Genomic DNA, 15575 nt, shown 5'->3' with positions numbered 1-15575 from the left:
TACTTTTGAGGAGATGTCATAAAACCCAATAAATGTGGATTTCCTCCTGCTAAAGCATTTAAGCACAGTTTCATGCATGAACTCTTTCCTCAGGAAAACTGTTGCAAGGACAGCCCCCTCTGGAAGATTGCCTTAGTAATTAAGGTAAGCAGAGAAAGATTGAGTGCAACACAACTGACCAGCTACCCATGCATTTACTAATGGTCAGACACCTTCCATCTGGAATGTCAGAGCTATTCTGAAAAGGTGGTCATGCGTCTGAGACCCAAACTGCACAGATTACATAGCAGCCAGTTGCTGTCCTATCCTTTCTCTTAATTTTACTCATCCCAGTGGACAGTTGTAAACATTAACAGCAAAAACTGTCTTTCTGGTTGACTAAGCAGGAATAGGTGAACAGAAAACACATATAAGTGGCACAAAACTCACCACACCTATATTGCAACATCATTTGTCTAACATTGCTCCTGTTTGTATGCTTTAATTTTCTACTTACTGGCATGAAAACTTACCTCCTCTTTCAGCGCATGTTTCTTCTGCTCCAAACAGATTTCTTTAGCACGCATCAACTGCAAAGTCTCCTTAGAAACGGAATACTGAAGCTTTTCCATACGCTCCACTGCTGCTGCCCATGCTGCCTTACCAAATTTCTTCTGGTCTGCTCGCATTCGATCATACACAGCTACACAAAGGAAAAAAAAAGGCAGGCATCTTACTACCCTGCTCTTCAGACCACCACTGATTCTGCTGCAAAGAAAATGCACACATTTGTACTTAATAAAAATCTCATTAATACAACCATTTGGTCTTGAACTGCATCCCAAATTTTCCTTCTGTAAATATCAATTATCAGCTACTGAAGTCTCCAGTTTTCTTTAATAACATTTATAGTGTGATTTAAATAAATCTGAAGAGTGAAAAAAATTACTATGTAAAACAAAGATTTCAGCCTAACTTCAAGTGCAATTCTGTAAGAACACTGCATGAAATTTAAAAACCTATTAAAAACCTATTTAAAAATCATCTATTTTTTACCTCAAAATGCAAGAGTCCCTTGCCTGATTCAGATTTACAATTCTTGGGCTCCAGATAACATCTAGGTGGACACATACAAGATTTTCACTACTGTTAATATACAGATCATGTGATAATATACTTAGCTTTGCAAACCAAAAGCCACAAAAGAAACGGAATCAGAGGGGTAGCATTCAGTCACCACATGCTCTTGCAAGCTGTTCTTAGGTAATAAGAAACACCTTTATGTTCTCATGTGTTTCTTTCTCCACCATCTGTTAATATCAGGGTATGTAAGACTACCCTGCTATCAGCAGAAGGCAAAGAAAAACCCCAAACACAAAACCCAGGTAAATAACCTGTATATTAAAGCTCTGTGGCTCTAATCAGCCTTTAGGCGTGTCACTTTCCACTGTTTTTTCCCCAAATCCTGACTGCTGTACATAAAATCACCACATGAACAAAAGCAACAAGTAAATAGCTACATATACACATTATCAACTAGTAGTATATCTCACTGGCCATCTTTGTCATACTTGAGAGAAGCTGATTAGCATATTTAGAATTTGCTCTAATTAAATTTATTCCAACATGCTTTAACCTATTAAGTCATTAAGTCATCCAGTCAGAATAAGGTGAAATTTCACATCATCTTTAACCTGGGTTGTCACTGAACAGAGTAAATTTGCAGTGCCTGCATCTCTTGAGTCAGATGTGGTGGTCAAGTACAGAGATGACAAGAAACCTACCAGTCAAAAAAGGATTTCTCCTGTGGATCTTGCACAATCACTATTACCAAGGCAAAGAAAGAAACAGGGACCTGCAGTCAGGCAGGGAAGGACACCAGGACAAACCTTGTCAGTGAACTAGAAAAAGGTCTGTTTGCTCCATTAAACTGTTTTTTTAAGTTAAAATGGTGTAAGGATGAGAGCACATGGCGTACATTTGACCTCGCTTTACTGCACCACTTTTTACTAAAACCATCACATTCTTCAAACACAGAAAAGCCAAGGTTTTATCTACGAAGGCTTCTGAACAACAGAGCAGCTGTCGCTGAGTAGTTAAACTGAGCTGTTGCCTAATGTTTAGAGCTATGTAAAAAATTACTGAAAGGCAAGGAAGACTAGAAAAGGTAATTAACTGAAAGATAATTAACACTTACTATGGGGGTCTGCCATATCCAGTACAGAAAACAGAATCTACCAGCAACCCTATGCTTCCTAAATCCTTTGCAAATACAGAGTACTGCTAATACAATTACATTGAGAAAATGGCTGTAAAACTTCTACCTAAAACTTCTATTCTGCTCACCTTTGATAATGTTCTGAAAAGGTTTACAGGTGAAAGATTCAAAGAGACACAGAAGAAAAAATAAATAGGAATGACAACTGCATTTTCCTCATGGAAGATTGATGAAAAAAATAACTCACAGTAAAATGCAGAATATGGTAAATATTACATAATTTAATTTTTTATGCGATGAATAGGATGACAGAAAACAACTACCTTTTTGTGTTTTAGCTGTTATTTCAAAATATTTAACTGTAAGATCCTGAATAGAAAGCACAGCCATGTGGGCTTTTTTCTGCCAATCAGCATCTTCTTTTTGCAGACTCTCAATTCTTCTGGGGCCTAGGTAGTCATTCTCTATTGAGATCTGAAAATAAAGCAGCCCATAATTAAAAACACAATTAATTGCAGCTATTCTGCCAACAGCAAACAGTTTCAGGGCTAAAAAGGAAAACAAAACAAAAAGGAGATAAAATTACCATCACCATGTCTATTCAGCAGTGAAAAGCTCTTTGGAAGCTCTCCTCCTGAAAAAGTACATCCACCTTTCCTAATTATTGTTCTTACTGGACACATAAAACCCACATATGTAAGTTTGATTTATCAGCATCTTTTTATTACTTATCTTACTACCTGCAGATTACGTGCATGCTTCATGCTTCATCCAGGCGTTCTTCCAGCCTGGACTATTTAATTCTCAAGTAAATAAATGCTCTTCAATCAGAATGAAGCTGGCAACCAGAGCTGTGTTGGGTAGCAGCAAGTGATCATCAACATTTTAGAAGTTCTTCTTTGTTACAGATGACTTAAGAAAGTATATTTTCGTAGTGCCTGGGATCTCAAGCATCCTTTCATTGCCAAGATCAAGGCAATTCTATTCTGAGGTCACAGCTGTCTGAAGCCAGTAAAAGACTAAGAGTTTGTTTCACAATTAATAAAAAACATGGCTTTCTCTCCCAAACCTGGGAATTTTTACACACCTGTCACACTACAACAAAATATATATCTTGTATCTTAATAAAAAATTTAAGCATGCTCATGCAATACCAAAGTATTAATTATTAATATTTTTGACATTTATCAGTCAAGAAGACACGTTACTAGTATAGGCAAAACTGAATGAAACCAAGAGTGCTCATAACCTTGTATGTCCCTGAATATTTCAACCTGAAGTTCTAATGCCTCAAGTATTAATCTTGATTTCACAAAGCTACAATTTGGTCTAGGAGAGCCATTTCATTCTACAGTTCAATTGCAAATTAAAGGTTTTTAAGTGACTGTTCCAGACCTACTTCTGCATATCCACCTGTACCGCGTCCTAGATGGATGATTCTCATAAACCAAATTGTTCATTTCTTGAAAAACACTTAGAAGACATTAATAAGGTACTTGAATCTACTTCTTTTAAATTTCCAAAACTCTTAGAAAGGCAACAGATGAACTATAATCTGGGCAAGTGGCAGGTGAATAACGTTTTTACAAGATATATTGTAGTATGTCATTACGTGGAGCATGTATGTACCATGTTACCCACAGGCAATACTTGTGAGTGGACAGACAGGTTTCCAAACAAATACTGAACTGTAGACATATATATACACACTGAATTACACACTGGTGAAATTAATGCTTTTCATTTACACAAAACTCAGAAACAGCAAATTCACTTGTGAAGCTGGATAAAAACCAATACAGTTAAAAGTCTTCCTTTTCTACTCCTTGGTAGAGATGAGGTAACTTGACACTGAATTGACACAGGATCACTGAATAATGTGAGTAACATTCTTATTAGGCAGGAGTTCTGGGAGAGTAAGCCTCAAAGTAACATTTTTTCATAGTTTTGCTAGAAGATTATTCACACATGGTGCAAGCTAAAGAGTTTTATAATTGCATAATATAATTCTAGTTTTGTTCCCTAGGGCACGTATTTACCAGAAAGGGAAGCATCTTTTCATTATCCACAATCCCAAGCATGTCATCCATATATCACATTCATACTAAAGGTACTCATATAGCAACACAGAGAAAACCCAAGAAGCCTTGGCTTTAGCAAGTGCATGAACAAGAATAGATCAACAACTTGCCTTAAGGCTGCAGGAACAGTGGCATGCTTAACAGAAGTGTGAAAGGAGCCCCAGAAAGATAAAAAGGATAGAAACATTTCCCTAATACTGCTTGACGTGCCTTCATGCCTGCCCACACCTACACATTTAGCCAGATAGTCAAACTCTTAGAACATGGTTCTTAGAGTGTCTTGCAGTACAATCAAAAAATCAAAGGTACAGCTAATATTCATATTTGGGCTTTGCATTCTGCAGCTTGGATAAGGGACGCACATATATACAATGTTAACTTTCTGGTTCTGAAGACACAAAATAATGGAAGATAGATATGCTGGTTTGGGCTGGATTAATATACTTCATATTAGCTGATATGGGCTCTTTTTTGGAATTGTGCTGCAAACAGTCTTAGTAATACAGGGATAATTTAGCTAAGGAGTGTTGACACAGTCAAGGCCTTTTCTGCTTCTCCTCTCAGAGAGTCTGGGGGTTCACAAGAAGTTAGAAAGGGACACAGCTCTTTCCCACCACACCACTGAGCTAAATTAAGCAAGCAGCCATGTGGGGCTTAGTTGATTGTCACAGCTGAACTATGACAAAGAATGAGGCTCTCATTGTTATAAAGGCAAGATTCAACCTAAAGATGAAGACTCTAGGTGACAGAATCTAGTGGGAAACTGTCTTTGACAGGTGAAATACCCCACATGCTTTCTTAATAAAGTTGAATAGCTAGAAGCTACGGATGAACCTTAAACTGAAAAGCTTGTTCCCTTCACTTCTGAAGCTGTTGGACCAGAATACCACAGCCACAACCTCTCCACAGCTATGCTAGCCTGAGAGAACTGAGGTTCAAGGCGACAAATTCCAAATGACAAAGTTCAAGCTTCCAGGCTTGAGTAACAATCCTCAGTCACAGAGACCTTTGTTATTCTTTGGATACATGAAAGACAGGATCTAATTTTGGGAAAAGCAGACTTGTCAGGAGGAGACTCCAGAATGGTATTCAATGAATAGAGTCTGCATCGCCTCCTTGAAGACAGCTCCCACCTGTGTTTTGATTAGGTCAATGACTTTCTGAGTGGCAGCAAACTTTAGGAGTCCCTTTTGTGCCTCAGATCTAGCTGGCTGCTGCTCCCTGTTTCTCACTTTCAGGCTTGTGATGTTCCTGCCCAAGCTTGCTGGATTTGCCTGACATACATGCCCTGTGGCCTCTGAGAGCCACTCCACTGGCCTGAAGGAGCTCCAATGCTCCCTATGGGAAAACCAATCCCTTCCCATCCAGCCACTTCATTCCACCTGATTCAATTTCTTCATCAAAAGAGTAAAAAAGAAAAACAGTTATTAAAAAGAAACAATCAAAAAATCACAGTATAAAAAAAATTTGATTGCAACCTTTCCAAAGGTAATTACAGTCATTCTTTATAATTAAAACCAAATAACTATGACAAACTAGAAGACAGAGGGCATACCTGAAGCCACTTTTGGCTATGGACCTGGCACACTTTGGGGAAACACATTAAAAAGAGACAGCCATATTATGAGTACAAATACTAACAGCACCAACAATTTAGAAGAATTACCAGTTTTCAAGTGCAACCTTGGGAGAATTATTATAATCTACTAGTCATTAATTAAATTTATGCTTGTCATCCTTTCAGGGCAGGACAGACAATCTCCAGAGAAAAACAGAGATGAACAGCTGAGACAAAGGGTGAAATATATATGGTCCCCCTTGCCAAATGGCTATCTGAGCATTTTATCTCAGTCTAACAATGTGCCACTAGAGTAAATCCATACAAATATATATTAAATCATAATATTCTATTTAAATAATATAATTGTGGTACATTTATATACAAGATAGAAGTTATTGATAGCATATGTTATCACACGAAATAGAAAGTAAGCCCTTGGGGGAAAATAGTTCAAATGAAGACCACAGCTGTAATAGCAGTAAAAGTTGGTGAGTACAGATAAGGAATGAACCTCTGGAGCTTGCAGCTTACGAAAAGGCATGTTTCCTCCCCAGCTGCAAACACCTCCATGACAGAAGCAACCACTCCCTCATTTTGTCCCACCTAAGAATTTAAAAAGGAAATAGCCATGGACCATTAAATATAAACATGAACAGGCTTGTGTGTTTTGAAGACTTTGTTTTCTGTATTCCCTTCAATAATGAATCACCTTGATGTAAGACAACAACTCTCATTATGGAATTAAAGGAAGCTCTTACGTGCTTCTGCATCCCATTATCGTTTGCAATATATGCATAACCTGTTTATGCTTTATTTTGCTCATCTTTATGATGCAAGCATCTTCAGTTTCTACAGCTCATAAAAAAGCAGATGTCATTTCAGAGACTACACAAATAATTTTTAAATTACTATTGTCCATGCTAAATATGACTAAAAGAAGGCAAAGAATAACTAAAAAATGCTGTCATCTAATGACATTTATTGTAAACTTGTGTATCTACTTCTGATTTAATAATATTTTTAGTTAAAAATTAAGAAACTCTAATATAGTTGAAGTTTCTTCCTAACCTAAAAGGCTTTCCAGTTACCCAACATTTCTATAAAGTGAGCTTTTCGCCTGGAATTGCTCATTTGGATGCAAAAGTTTTGGAGAAAGCCTGGTCTAACAGAAAAGCCTCTCATCTCACAACTAGATCAGAAGCCAAATCTACAGTTTCTTTTCTACTCATCACTTTCTCAATAAAACATTCTAGCTATTCTTCCTTTAAAAATCCTATATTCTCTTCGAGAGGAATCCAAGCTTCATGGTAAAATTTGCTATGACTTTTTTCCCCCTGATGATGAAACTTGCTTTTGTAGACTTTCATGTTTTACAAGTTTTACTTCAAATGATGCTTTGAAGCTAAGAAAATTATGACAGCTTTCACAAAAGTAGTTGTCACAGAACACAGAAGAAGGGATAGAAATAGCAGAAGCCTTTAACTTCAACACATCACACAAACACCTATTTTCATCAGCAATTGCTTCAGACTAATGGAACATAAAAGAACATATTTCAACACTGTATTGATAAGTTTCTGAAGGAGAACAAATGAATTCTTCAGAGAAACAAACTCAAAGGAGGTTCCTAAACTAGCCCATAAGCAAATGAGAATGGATCAACAGAGGCAAGGCTGTACTGGAAACATCCTTCTCTGGAACAGTTTGCAAATTATAGTTAAGTTCTGAAGAGACTAAAATAACCTTAGTGAGAGAAAACATGAGCAACAGGCCTGAAATGATGATATACACATACATTATACGTCTACTAAGTGAAGGTCTTGAATACTTTCCATGTTTTTTTTGGAGAATGGACAAGACTGACAGAAATAAGACTTGGTATAGGCCATGTAATAACTTAAGCAGGGACGTGTTATATCTCTCTAGCTCCCTTTGTTGTCCTTCTCCTGGATGGACTTATAATAGGTAGAAAGGGAGAAAAATGTGAGATATAACAGCAAGTCAGTTAATTATAAGAACAAAAAAAAGTAAGCTGAGCAAGTAGTGCGGACGACAGTGGCAAAACACAAAATGGAAATGGCTTTATACATAAAAGCACTATTCAGATCAAAGGCTCAGCTATCTGCCTTCTCCAAGAGGTCAAACAAGCAATTCCAACCACAGCCTGCCAGACATAGCAGCCAGAAAACATGTATTTCAGCTTGACCTAGTCAGAGACTTCTCAAAATTAGTCTAACTTCTTTGTTGTTGTTAGCTTAACTGTGCTCTCAGCTGTTAACACAAACCCAGCACTATTCCCCCAAATATGTTATAATTCTGTACATATACCCATAAGAGTATCTTAAAACATAGGAGAGTTGAGTATCTTAAAACATAGGAGAAACAACATACACAATTCAGTCAAGACTGTAAAGGAAGCAACAAGTGGAAAGGTAACAAGATGTTAGGACATACAGAAAGAAAACTGAATAATGTCATTTTACTGTGAACTGCAGTGGTGAGTGTTTTTTCCAGAGGTATGTAGAAAGAACACTGAAAAACTAAGTAGTCAGAAGAGAAAAATATAGAAGATACAGGTTAGGGCAGAAGAAAGAGGTTAGGGCAAGTGTAAGAGGAAAGACTGGGTTTATTTAATTGGTGTTTTTTTCCCAGACACACCAGGATTTATGTGAAGAGTGTTAAAAACACTAAGTCACAGTATTTTATATTGGCAATTAACAGAATTAAAGCTGAACAGTGTACTCTGCATTATACCTTCCTTATTTATTCATCTCTATAGCATAAAATCTTTCTATACATTTCAGCTTCACTCACTGAGACCTAGACTAAAAGAGTTCACATTCAAAAAGAAAGTACTTATTTAAAAAAACATATATTTTTAAGAAAACATACTCTACTAGTTATTTGAAAATGTTGTTTAAGCCAAGTTAACTCAAAAGCAAGTGGGCTTGAGTGTTTCCAGACATTATAGATTCTGTTTGTGCAGGAAAATGACTGGATGGATTTTTAAATCTTCAGTTAAAAAAACTTAATATATACAACAGACAAAATGTTAAGTATATATATTAAGAGTATGGCTGACAATTTTTATATACAGATATATACGGAAAAAAGAGAAATAGTGACATAACTATTAGCCATAAGAAATCAGATTAAAGACATACAAATAGCCATGAACATGGATACTGCAAATAACTTTAATAACTAGAAATAAAGCCCAGTAAGTTTCAGTATGAAGTTAGTAAATATGACGAAAGCTTACAAAAAGGGGCTTTTTTTAGAGCACAATTGAAAAAAATATACTAAAAAGTACTAGATATCAAACTATTTAGATATTTAGATATTGTTATTTAGGTAAAAAATCCTTTTGCAAAATTTAGACTCTCCACAAATTTTTCAAACTCTGAAGGCCTTCAGTCCCTCTCCTTGACCTCCACAGTCTGAATAACACTGCATCAAAGTCTCCTCCTTTTTTCTCTTTCTGTATCTCCAATACTGCAAAGGGAAAAAATCCCCATACATTTCTAGGTTTCACCCTCCTTGACTCTAATCCTCAGGGACACATAATTTAGAATTTTCTGAAGATTTACCAGCCTCTCAAAGTTTGATCAAGATGCCTTTCTGATGGACACACTGATTCTGCATTTTTCTGCACTATTTCCTCCATTACTAGCACTTGAGGGAAAAAAAAAATGAAGACAATACACTGGTAACTCCCAAATTCTGTTACAGGGCTCCTAAGCAGCTGGTTAATCCAAATGATTAATAGCCACTGATGACTCTCTTTCTGAACACATATATATTTGGTGTCCACAGTTAAATTGGAAATTATTGCCATAGAGCGTGTAAGGCATACTAAGAGTTTGCTTTAACTTTATTTGCAGTTTGTTTTAAAGCATCACAGGTTCATTCAGGTACCCTATTTTTTATACTTTCTACCCCTTAACATTCATGGCTTATAGATCTTTCTTATCTTTGATGAACCACATGCTTTCCAGCCTAAGGCAGTACGATTCTTTTACTCTGGTCTAGCACGGAGGATCCTTAATAGGGAAACACTCCTATGCTCCATACTGTCACTACTCTGATATTGTAGTACATTTTCAAGAAGAAATTAAAACTGTGACGCTCAAGATCTATGTATACCATGGAAGTATACCAAAGTGTGATGTTTTAAATTTGGCGCTTGGTTTTTTTATCTAATAATTCAAAACCTTTTTCTTTGCTCCTTCAAAATGCTGAATAGCAAGCTATTTTCAGCAAACTCAAGATAACTCTTACATGTTTTTCCTCAAAAGTAGTAGATAGTTAATTAGGTGCATATAAATATGCATATATGTTTTTGGAGGTTGTCACCAACCTTCTGCATATGTACGAGGAGTTTTTATTTATTGAAATTTCACCTACCATTTTATTATCCAGCCTAGCTTTTTGTAAGGCAACCTTTTAAAAAAGTAAACAATAAACCTTTCAGCATTCAAACATAATCAATTTTTTCTACAAGTCTTATTAATCACTTTTATAGCTGAACACCTAGAGCAGTCTTTATTCATTCTGAATTAAGCAATCAGATACGCACCACGGTTTTGTAGTCAGCTACCTCTGACCAGGAACTAAGTTTCAATAAACGATTTAGGGTACCAGCCTGCTTTCTATCAGATCGCCTCTTTGGAACATTAATTTTTTTTTTTTTGAGAAAGTCCATAAAGTCCTGACTTTAAGTCATCAAAATGTTCTGTTCTGACTTCATGTAATAGTCTAGAGGATTTATAGTTCAGATTGTAATCAGAGACTGACATACAACCCCTTCAAATCAAACTATGAAGACAATCAGCTTAATTCACTATATTGCATCATATTCTCAAACAAGCAATATTTTCACAAAGTTTCTGAGTATTTTGCATAAACTTAGATTTCTTTTCCAGTCTACAGATTTTTCAAAAGCTACATATAAGTATTATTCCTGAAAATGTCAGGACACAGCTTCAGCTACATACAGATTTTTTAAAAGTTTAAAGCCCTTTGAACTTTTACAATTTCTACAAAATAACTTTACGTGATTGGAGACTTTTAAGAAAACATATTCTTAAAGTACTTTTTAAAGTAATTCTCTCAGTTTTGCCGCTGTTCTCATAGCTAAATTTCTTCTCCCCTGAACTTGTTCCATACTTCATGAAACTATTTTTAACCAAAATTTTACATGTTTAATCAATGTAATTTATGTCTAAGTATTTAATTTAGCAGAAATCAAAGTTAAATAAGTTATGAAGTTCACTACTGCAATTTACCACCATATATCAAGCAAACAAATCCACATAGAATTGAGCCAGAATTGTATTTTTAATATACCAGAATCTGTGTGAGCATGAGAGGCAAGTAAACCCTCAGACAGACAAATAAAAGATATCAGAAATTTTAAAAGCAAGATGTTATGAATTATCAACTTATATGCTGCTCTAATCTCTAGATTCCAGTGTTAGACCTCAATATTAATATATCTGAAGTCCTTAAAATCTCCTCACATTCTCATGAACTAACATGCAAGTAAAAATAATTAACACCTAAGCAACGAAGCTATGAGTGTGTTTAACATATTTAACATATGGTAAGTTTCCAGTGTTCTCATTTCCCAGAGATGCGCTGCAATGCAATGGTGGCTCTAGGCTTTCACCCCTAATGAGATACTATCAGTTTACAGTTAAGCAAAACCAGCTCAACTCAGACCTTCAAGAATGCATGTTTTGAAGTTTTGCCGGCATCTACACGTAGGTTTCAAAGCAATTTGTTACATTTTATCTTTAGTCCAATATCAAGGACATCCAAAAAACCTTCAAGCATGAAAAGAGAAAGCCTCCCACTGATTCCACTTGGCATTTCATCAAACCCCAGTGCCTATCCATCATGACTGTGAAGTACTGTCCACAACTACAAGGCCATAAAAATTCTAAGCAGCAAGGTAGTTTCTTTGTATGAAGACTGGTGAACACAGATGTACAGACAAAAAAGGCTTTGGGGTTTTGCCCATGAAGTCATTTTTTTAAATACTTTTTTTTTCTTTTCTTAATAACCAGATTTGGTATCCTGCATCAAAGAAACCTTCATGTCTAAATCTTAAAGGACTTAAAGCTTGATCACAGTTACCTGGCCAGTAGTTCTACAGCCAAGTATCAGCGACTAACTAGTCACTCCCTCACGTACTTTCTGAAGAACACAGCACTATGTATGGAGGATCTCACGAAGTTTAGATTTAGCTTTCTGAACTCGAAGGCACTAGAACACAGGTATCTACTCGGATTTTTCCAAGTTTCAGATATACTTAGCCTTTTTATTTCCAGCTATTGATGCCTACTACCTCCCACATCTCTGCCATGGCAATCTATGTTCTGCACACAGAAAAAAGAAGCAAAATTTTCATAGGGAAATTATTTCTTTTGATTAAGGAAAATTTTGTGGCCATAAATGTGAAACATTTTTAGAATCAAAAATTTAACACCTTTTCTTAGTCCCCAATAGTCTGATTCTTAGCAAAAAGAGTAACTTAAATTCCATTTAAAATTCAACATTAATGCTAGATAAAATAATCTATGAACATTGTTTGTCCCATGGTTTTATGTTCACAGTTGTCTTCCCAGTTCTTGGAAGAATATAATACAGACAACCCAAAACACGTAACACAGCATTTGAATATCAAGCCTCACTTACCTGATACCTATGAGTCTGAAATCAGAAGAAAAGGCCCAGTAACCCATACAGTGAAATCAACATGCTAAAACTCACTGCTTGAATGTCTTTACATATTATTACAACAAAACCAGCAACAGTCCACAATTAAATCAGAAAATGCCTACACAAATTCAGCCCAACTTTCATGTACATATATAAAATATAATACTGTTTTCAATTTTTATTATGCCTTCTCCAGCATTCAGTGAACGTATGGACTGTTTGGCTGATTTATCAATACAACTTCTCACATTTACCTTACAAAATACAGCCATACTAAACACACAGAGTACGTCTACCAAGTGTATCTCATATTTTAATCTTGAAATGAGTATAGACTTGCTCCTTTGATGGGCATTTCTCAATTTGGTAATACCACGCATTACAAGCTGGCTTTTATTTCTGTGTCCCTCATAAAGGCCTTGGGGCGAGAAGGGTTGTTCCCGCATCATACACAGAGAGATTTATGTCCAAAACACAGCTGTGCTTGCAGTGCTCAGCTCTTTCAAGAATGCCTGGTATCTGGTAAGCATCTTGACATGCTTGGAGGGAAGTCCCCACGGATTTGAGCAGCACTCACATATAAAGAGCATTTATATAAACAAAACCAGGTTCCTGATGCTGGAAGCCCAAAAAAAGAGAAGCATATCTCTTACTGAACACATTGTTTTCAGGTCAGATGACTAGCTCATAATTAAGCAGAAATGTCATTAGAAGTTACTTTTCCACAGTGACATTTCATTTCATAATGACCCACCCTTTTTTCCTTTCATGATCTTATAACTTTTTCATTTTGTTTTTCAAATCTAGAAATAAATTTAAGTACTTCACAAACAGCTCTGACGCCTCACACACCTAAATGTTCCATCCTTTATACTAAACAAAGCAAAATACAGCTGAAAAATTAGCATACAATCAAAATATAAAATGAAACAAGATTCTATCATATCTGTAATGGGCAACAGTAACATTTCCAAGCTTCCACACGATTTTTAACTTTGTTATGAACTTTCATTCTGGGTTGTTTCGTTTGTGGTTTGTTGTTTGGTGGATTTTCTTTCAAAGCAGGAATCTAGATACAACACAGATGTCCCTGTCTAAAAAGCCTCCACTGATCAGACAGAACTTAAGTTTTTGTTTCTCCCCTGCCTCCTATAGGCTTGTCTCCTCCTTAAAATTTCACAGGAACAGCAGAAATTTAACACCAGATGACATACATTCCAATTTCTATGTCCTGCTCCAAAAGCAGAAGACACTCTTCCTAAAGATTACAAGTGATGTAATTAACTTCCTTCAAAACTCACTCTGAAAACAGACAAAATTAAGCTGATTAAAATACTTAAAATCTCCCGAATTCTTAAAAAAAACACAGAGCCCCCAAACAAACAAAAACAACTTCCCCACAAATCAGAAACATATACCTAATACAGAAAAGGTCTAAAACATTAAAGCCTGCCAGAAAAACATATGCAGCAAGTTAATACGAACCATTTCATGCACAAGTTCTATTTATAAAACATTTCTTCAACCCTAGCTACCCAGTATAATACATGTTTTGTCATCATAGATACAAGTACTGCTTTCTTTCAAACGATGAAAGAAAAACAAGAGATGGCATCTTTCTCTACTGCATTATACAGATGATGAAGTTTTTTAACTCAAAAATTGCCAAGTTAGGAAGAGAACATAATGTACGCTAGAAGAAATTACGAACGACTCAAATAATCAACCACAGAACACATCTCTGAAATTCGTCAACGTTAATCTTTCGGAAGAAAATCAAATTATGCATTTTAAAACTGGAGTTCAAGATATTACTGAGGTTTTAAAAAACCAAAACAAAGCAGAAAAAACGCAACTCTTAATTTGTATTTCTTCTCATTGTAATATTTACTTGTCTTATTTGACAAAAGAACAAACAAATCGTCTTTTTCTCTACTACAAATTTAAATAAAATGGGAATTATTTCACCATGCTTTGAAGTAAGTTTTTTAATAAATGAAGTGTTTATGGGCTTCAACTGTATAATACATCTGAAAAAATATTCATGCCAATTCTCTGTGCAGCAGCATTTATTATTCACAAGAAGAAAAAGCACTTAGTTAAAACATCATCACATTAAAAACTGAGTTCATTTAAGATTGCTGATTTTTCTGAAAAATTACTTTAGGCACACAGCAATAAGTCAAAATAAAAGTAGTACATCATAAATCCTTTTGCCTCCCTCCCTCATTCTTTCTGAAAACCAGAGAAGAACACTATTTTTAAGTTGAAAACAGTGGAAAAATTGTTGGCTAATTGAACAAGGTGTCAAGGTGAGATAAACCGACATTTACAATACAGATTAAATAACAAAATTTTAGCTTAGAATCAGAAGGCTGCAGTCTTAATAACCTGCACAGGAACTAATAATTTTATCAAAAGTACTTCCAAGATGCAATAAAGATAACATCTGTTAGTTCCAGCTAAGCATTCAAGATTAGAACTACTTTCAAATATAACAAATATACACATTCTGGAACAATTTACCAAAGTGCGGTATTCTTCAGACAACTTTTTTAGCTCTTAGGAAAATATACTGCCCAAGTGTTACAACAAATTATGTATTTTAATATGGTTCCATGTGCTTAACTCCTTTGTAACATCAGATAAAAAGCTACTGACTTTCCACAGTTCACCAGATTATCTCAGGAAACTAAAATGAAAAGTAACTTTCTATGTAATTCTAGAGAATTAACAATAGCATAAACAGCAACCACAAAATTTTAAGTTTGACCTATTTAATTCAGCCACGTTTTTGAAGGGTAGGACAGTAAGATAAAAAGGTGGTATTTAGCTACATATGTCAGACGTTCTTACTCTTCAAAAACACTCATCTGAGTGAAGAGTCCAGAAAAATAGGGTCAGCATCTAGTGGAAAAATATCACTTCATAATATACCAAATAACAGAACCAGTTAATAGCAACTGAAAAGCAGAACTTCCTAATTAATAAGAATCTCAAGTCGCCTTTA

The 15575-nt window shown here is 35.5% G+C and overlaps 1 protein-coding gene across 1 annotated transcript in view; it reads right to left on the bottom strand.

Annotated features, from left to right (window-relative positions):
* JMY (junction mediating and regulatory protein, p53 cofactor) overlaps positions 1–15575 on the bottom strand; it is a 63703-nt gene that overhangs the window by 28762 nt on the left and 19366 nt on the right. The window contains exons 3-4 of the mRNA XM_014881388.2: positions 2521–2671; positions 513–682 (exon numbers count right to left, since the gene is read on the bottom strand). Coding sequence (XP_014736874.2) covers positions 513–682; positions 2521–2671 — 321 coding nt within the window. The remainder of the gene's footprint in view (positions 1–512; positions 683–2520; positions 2672–15575) is intronic.

Source organism: Sturnus vulgaris, chromosome Z (genome assembly GCF_052056855.1).
Source record: "Sturnus vulgaris isolate bStuVul1 chromosome Z, bStuVul1.hap1, whole genome shotgun sequence".
Taxonomy (NCBI): domain Eukaryota; kingdom Metazoa; phylum Chordata; class Aves; order Passeriformes; family Sturnidae; genus Sturnus; species Sturnus vulgaris.
The sequence above is the reverse complement of the archived record's forward strand: the minus strand, read 5'-3'. Positions and strand labels throughout refer to the sequence as shown.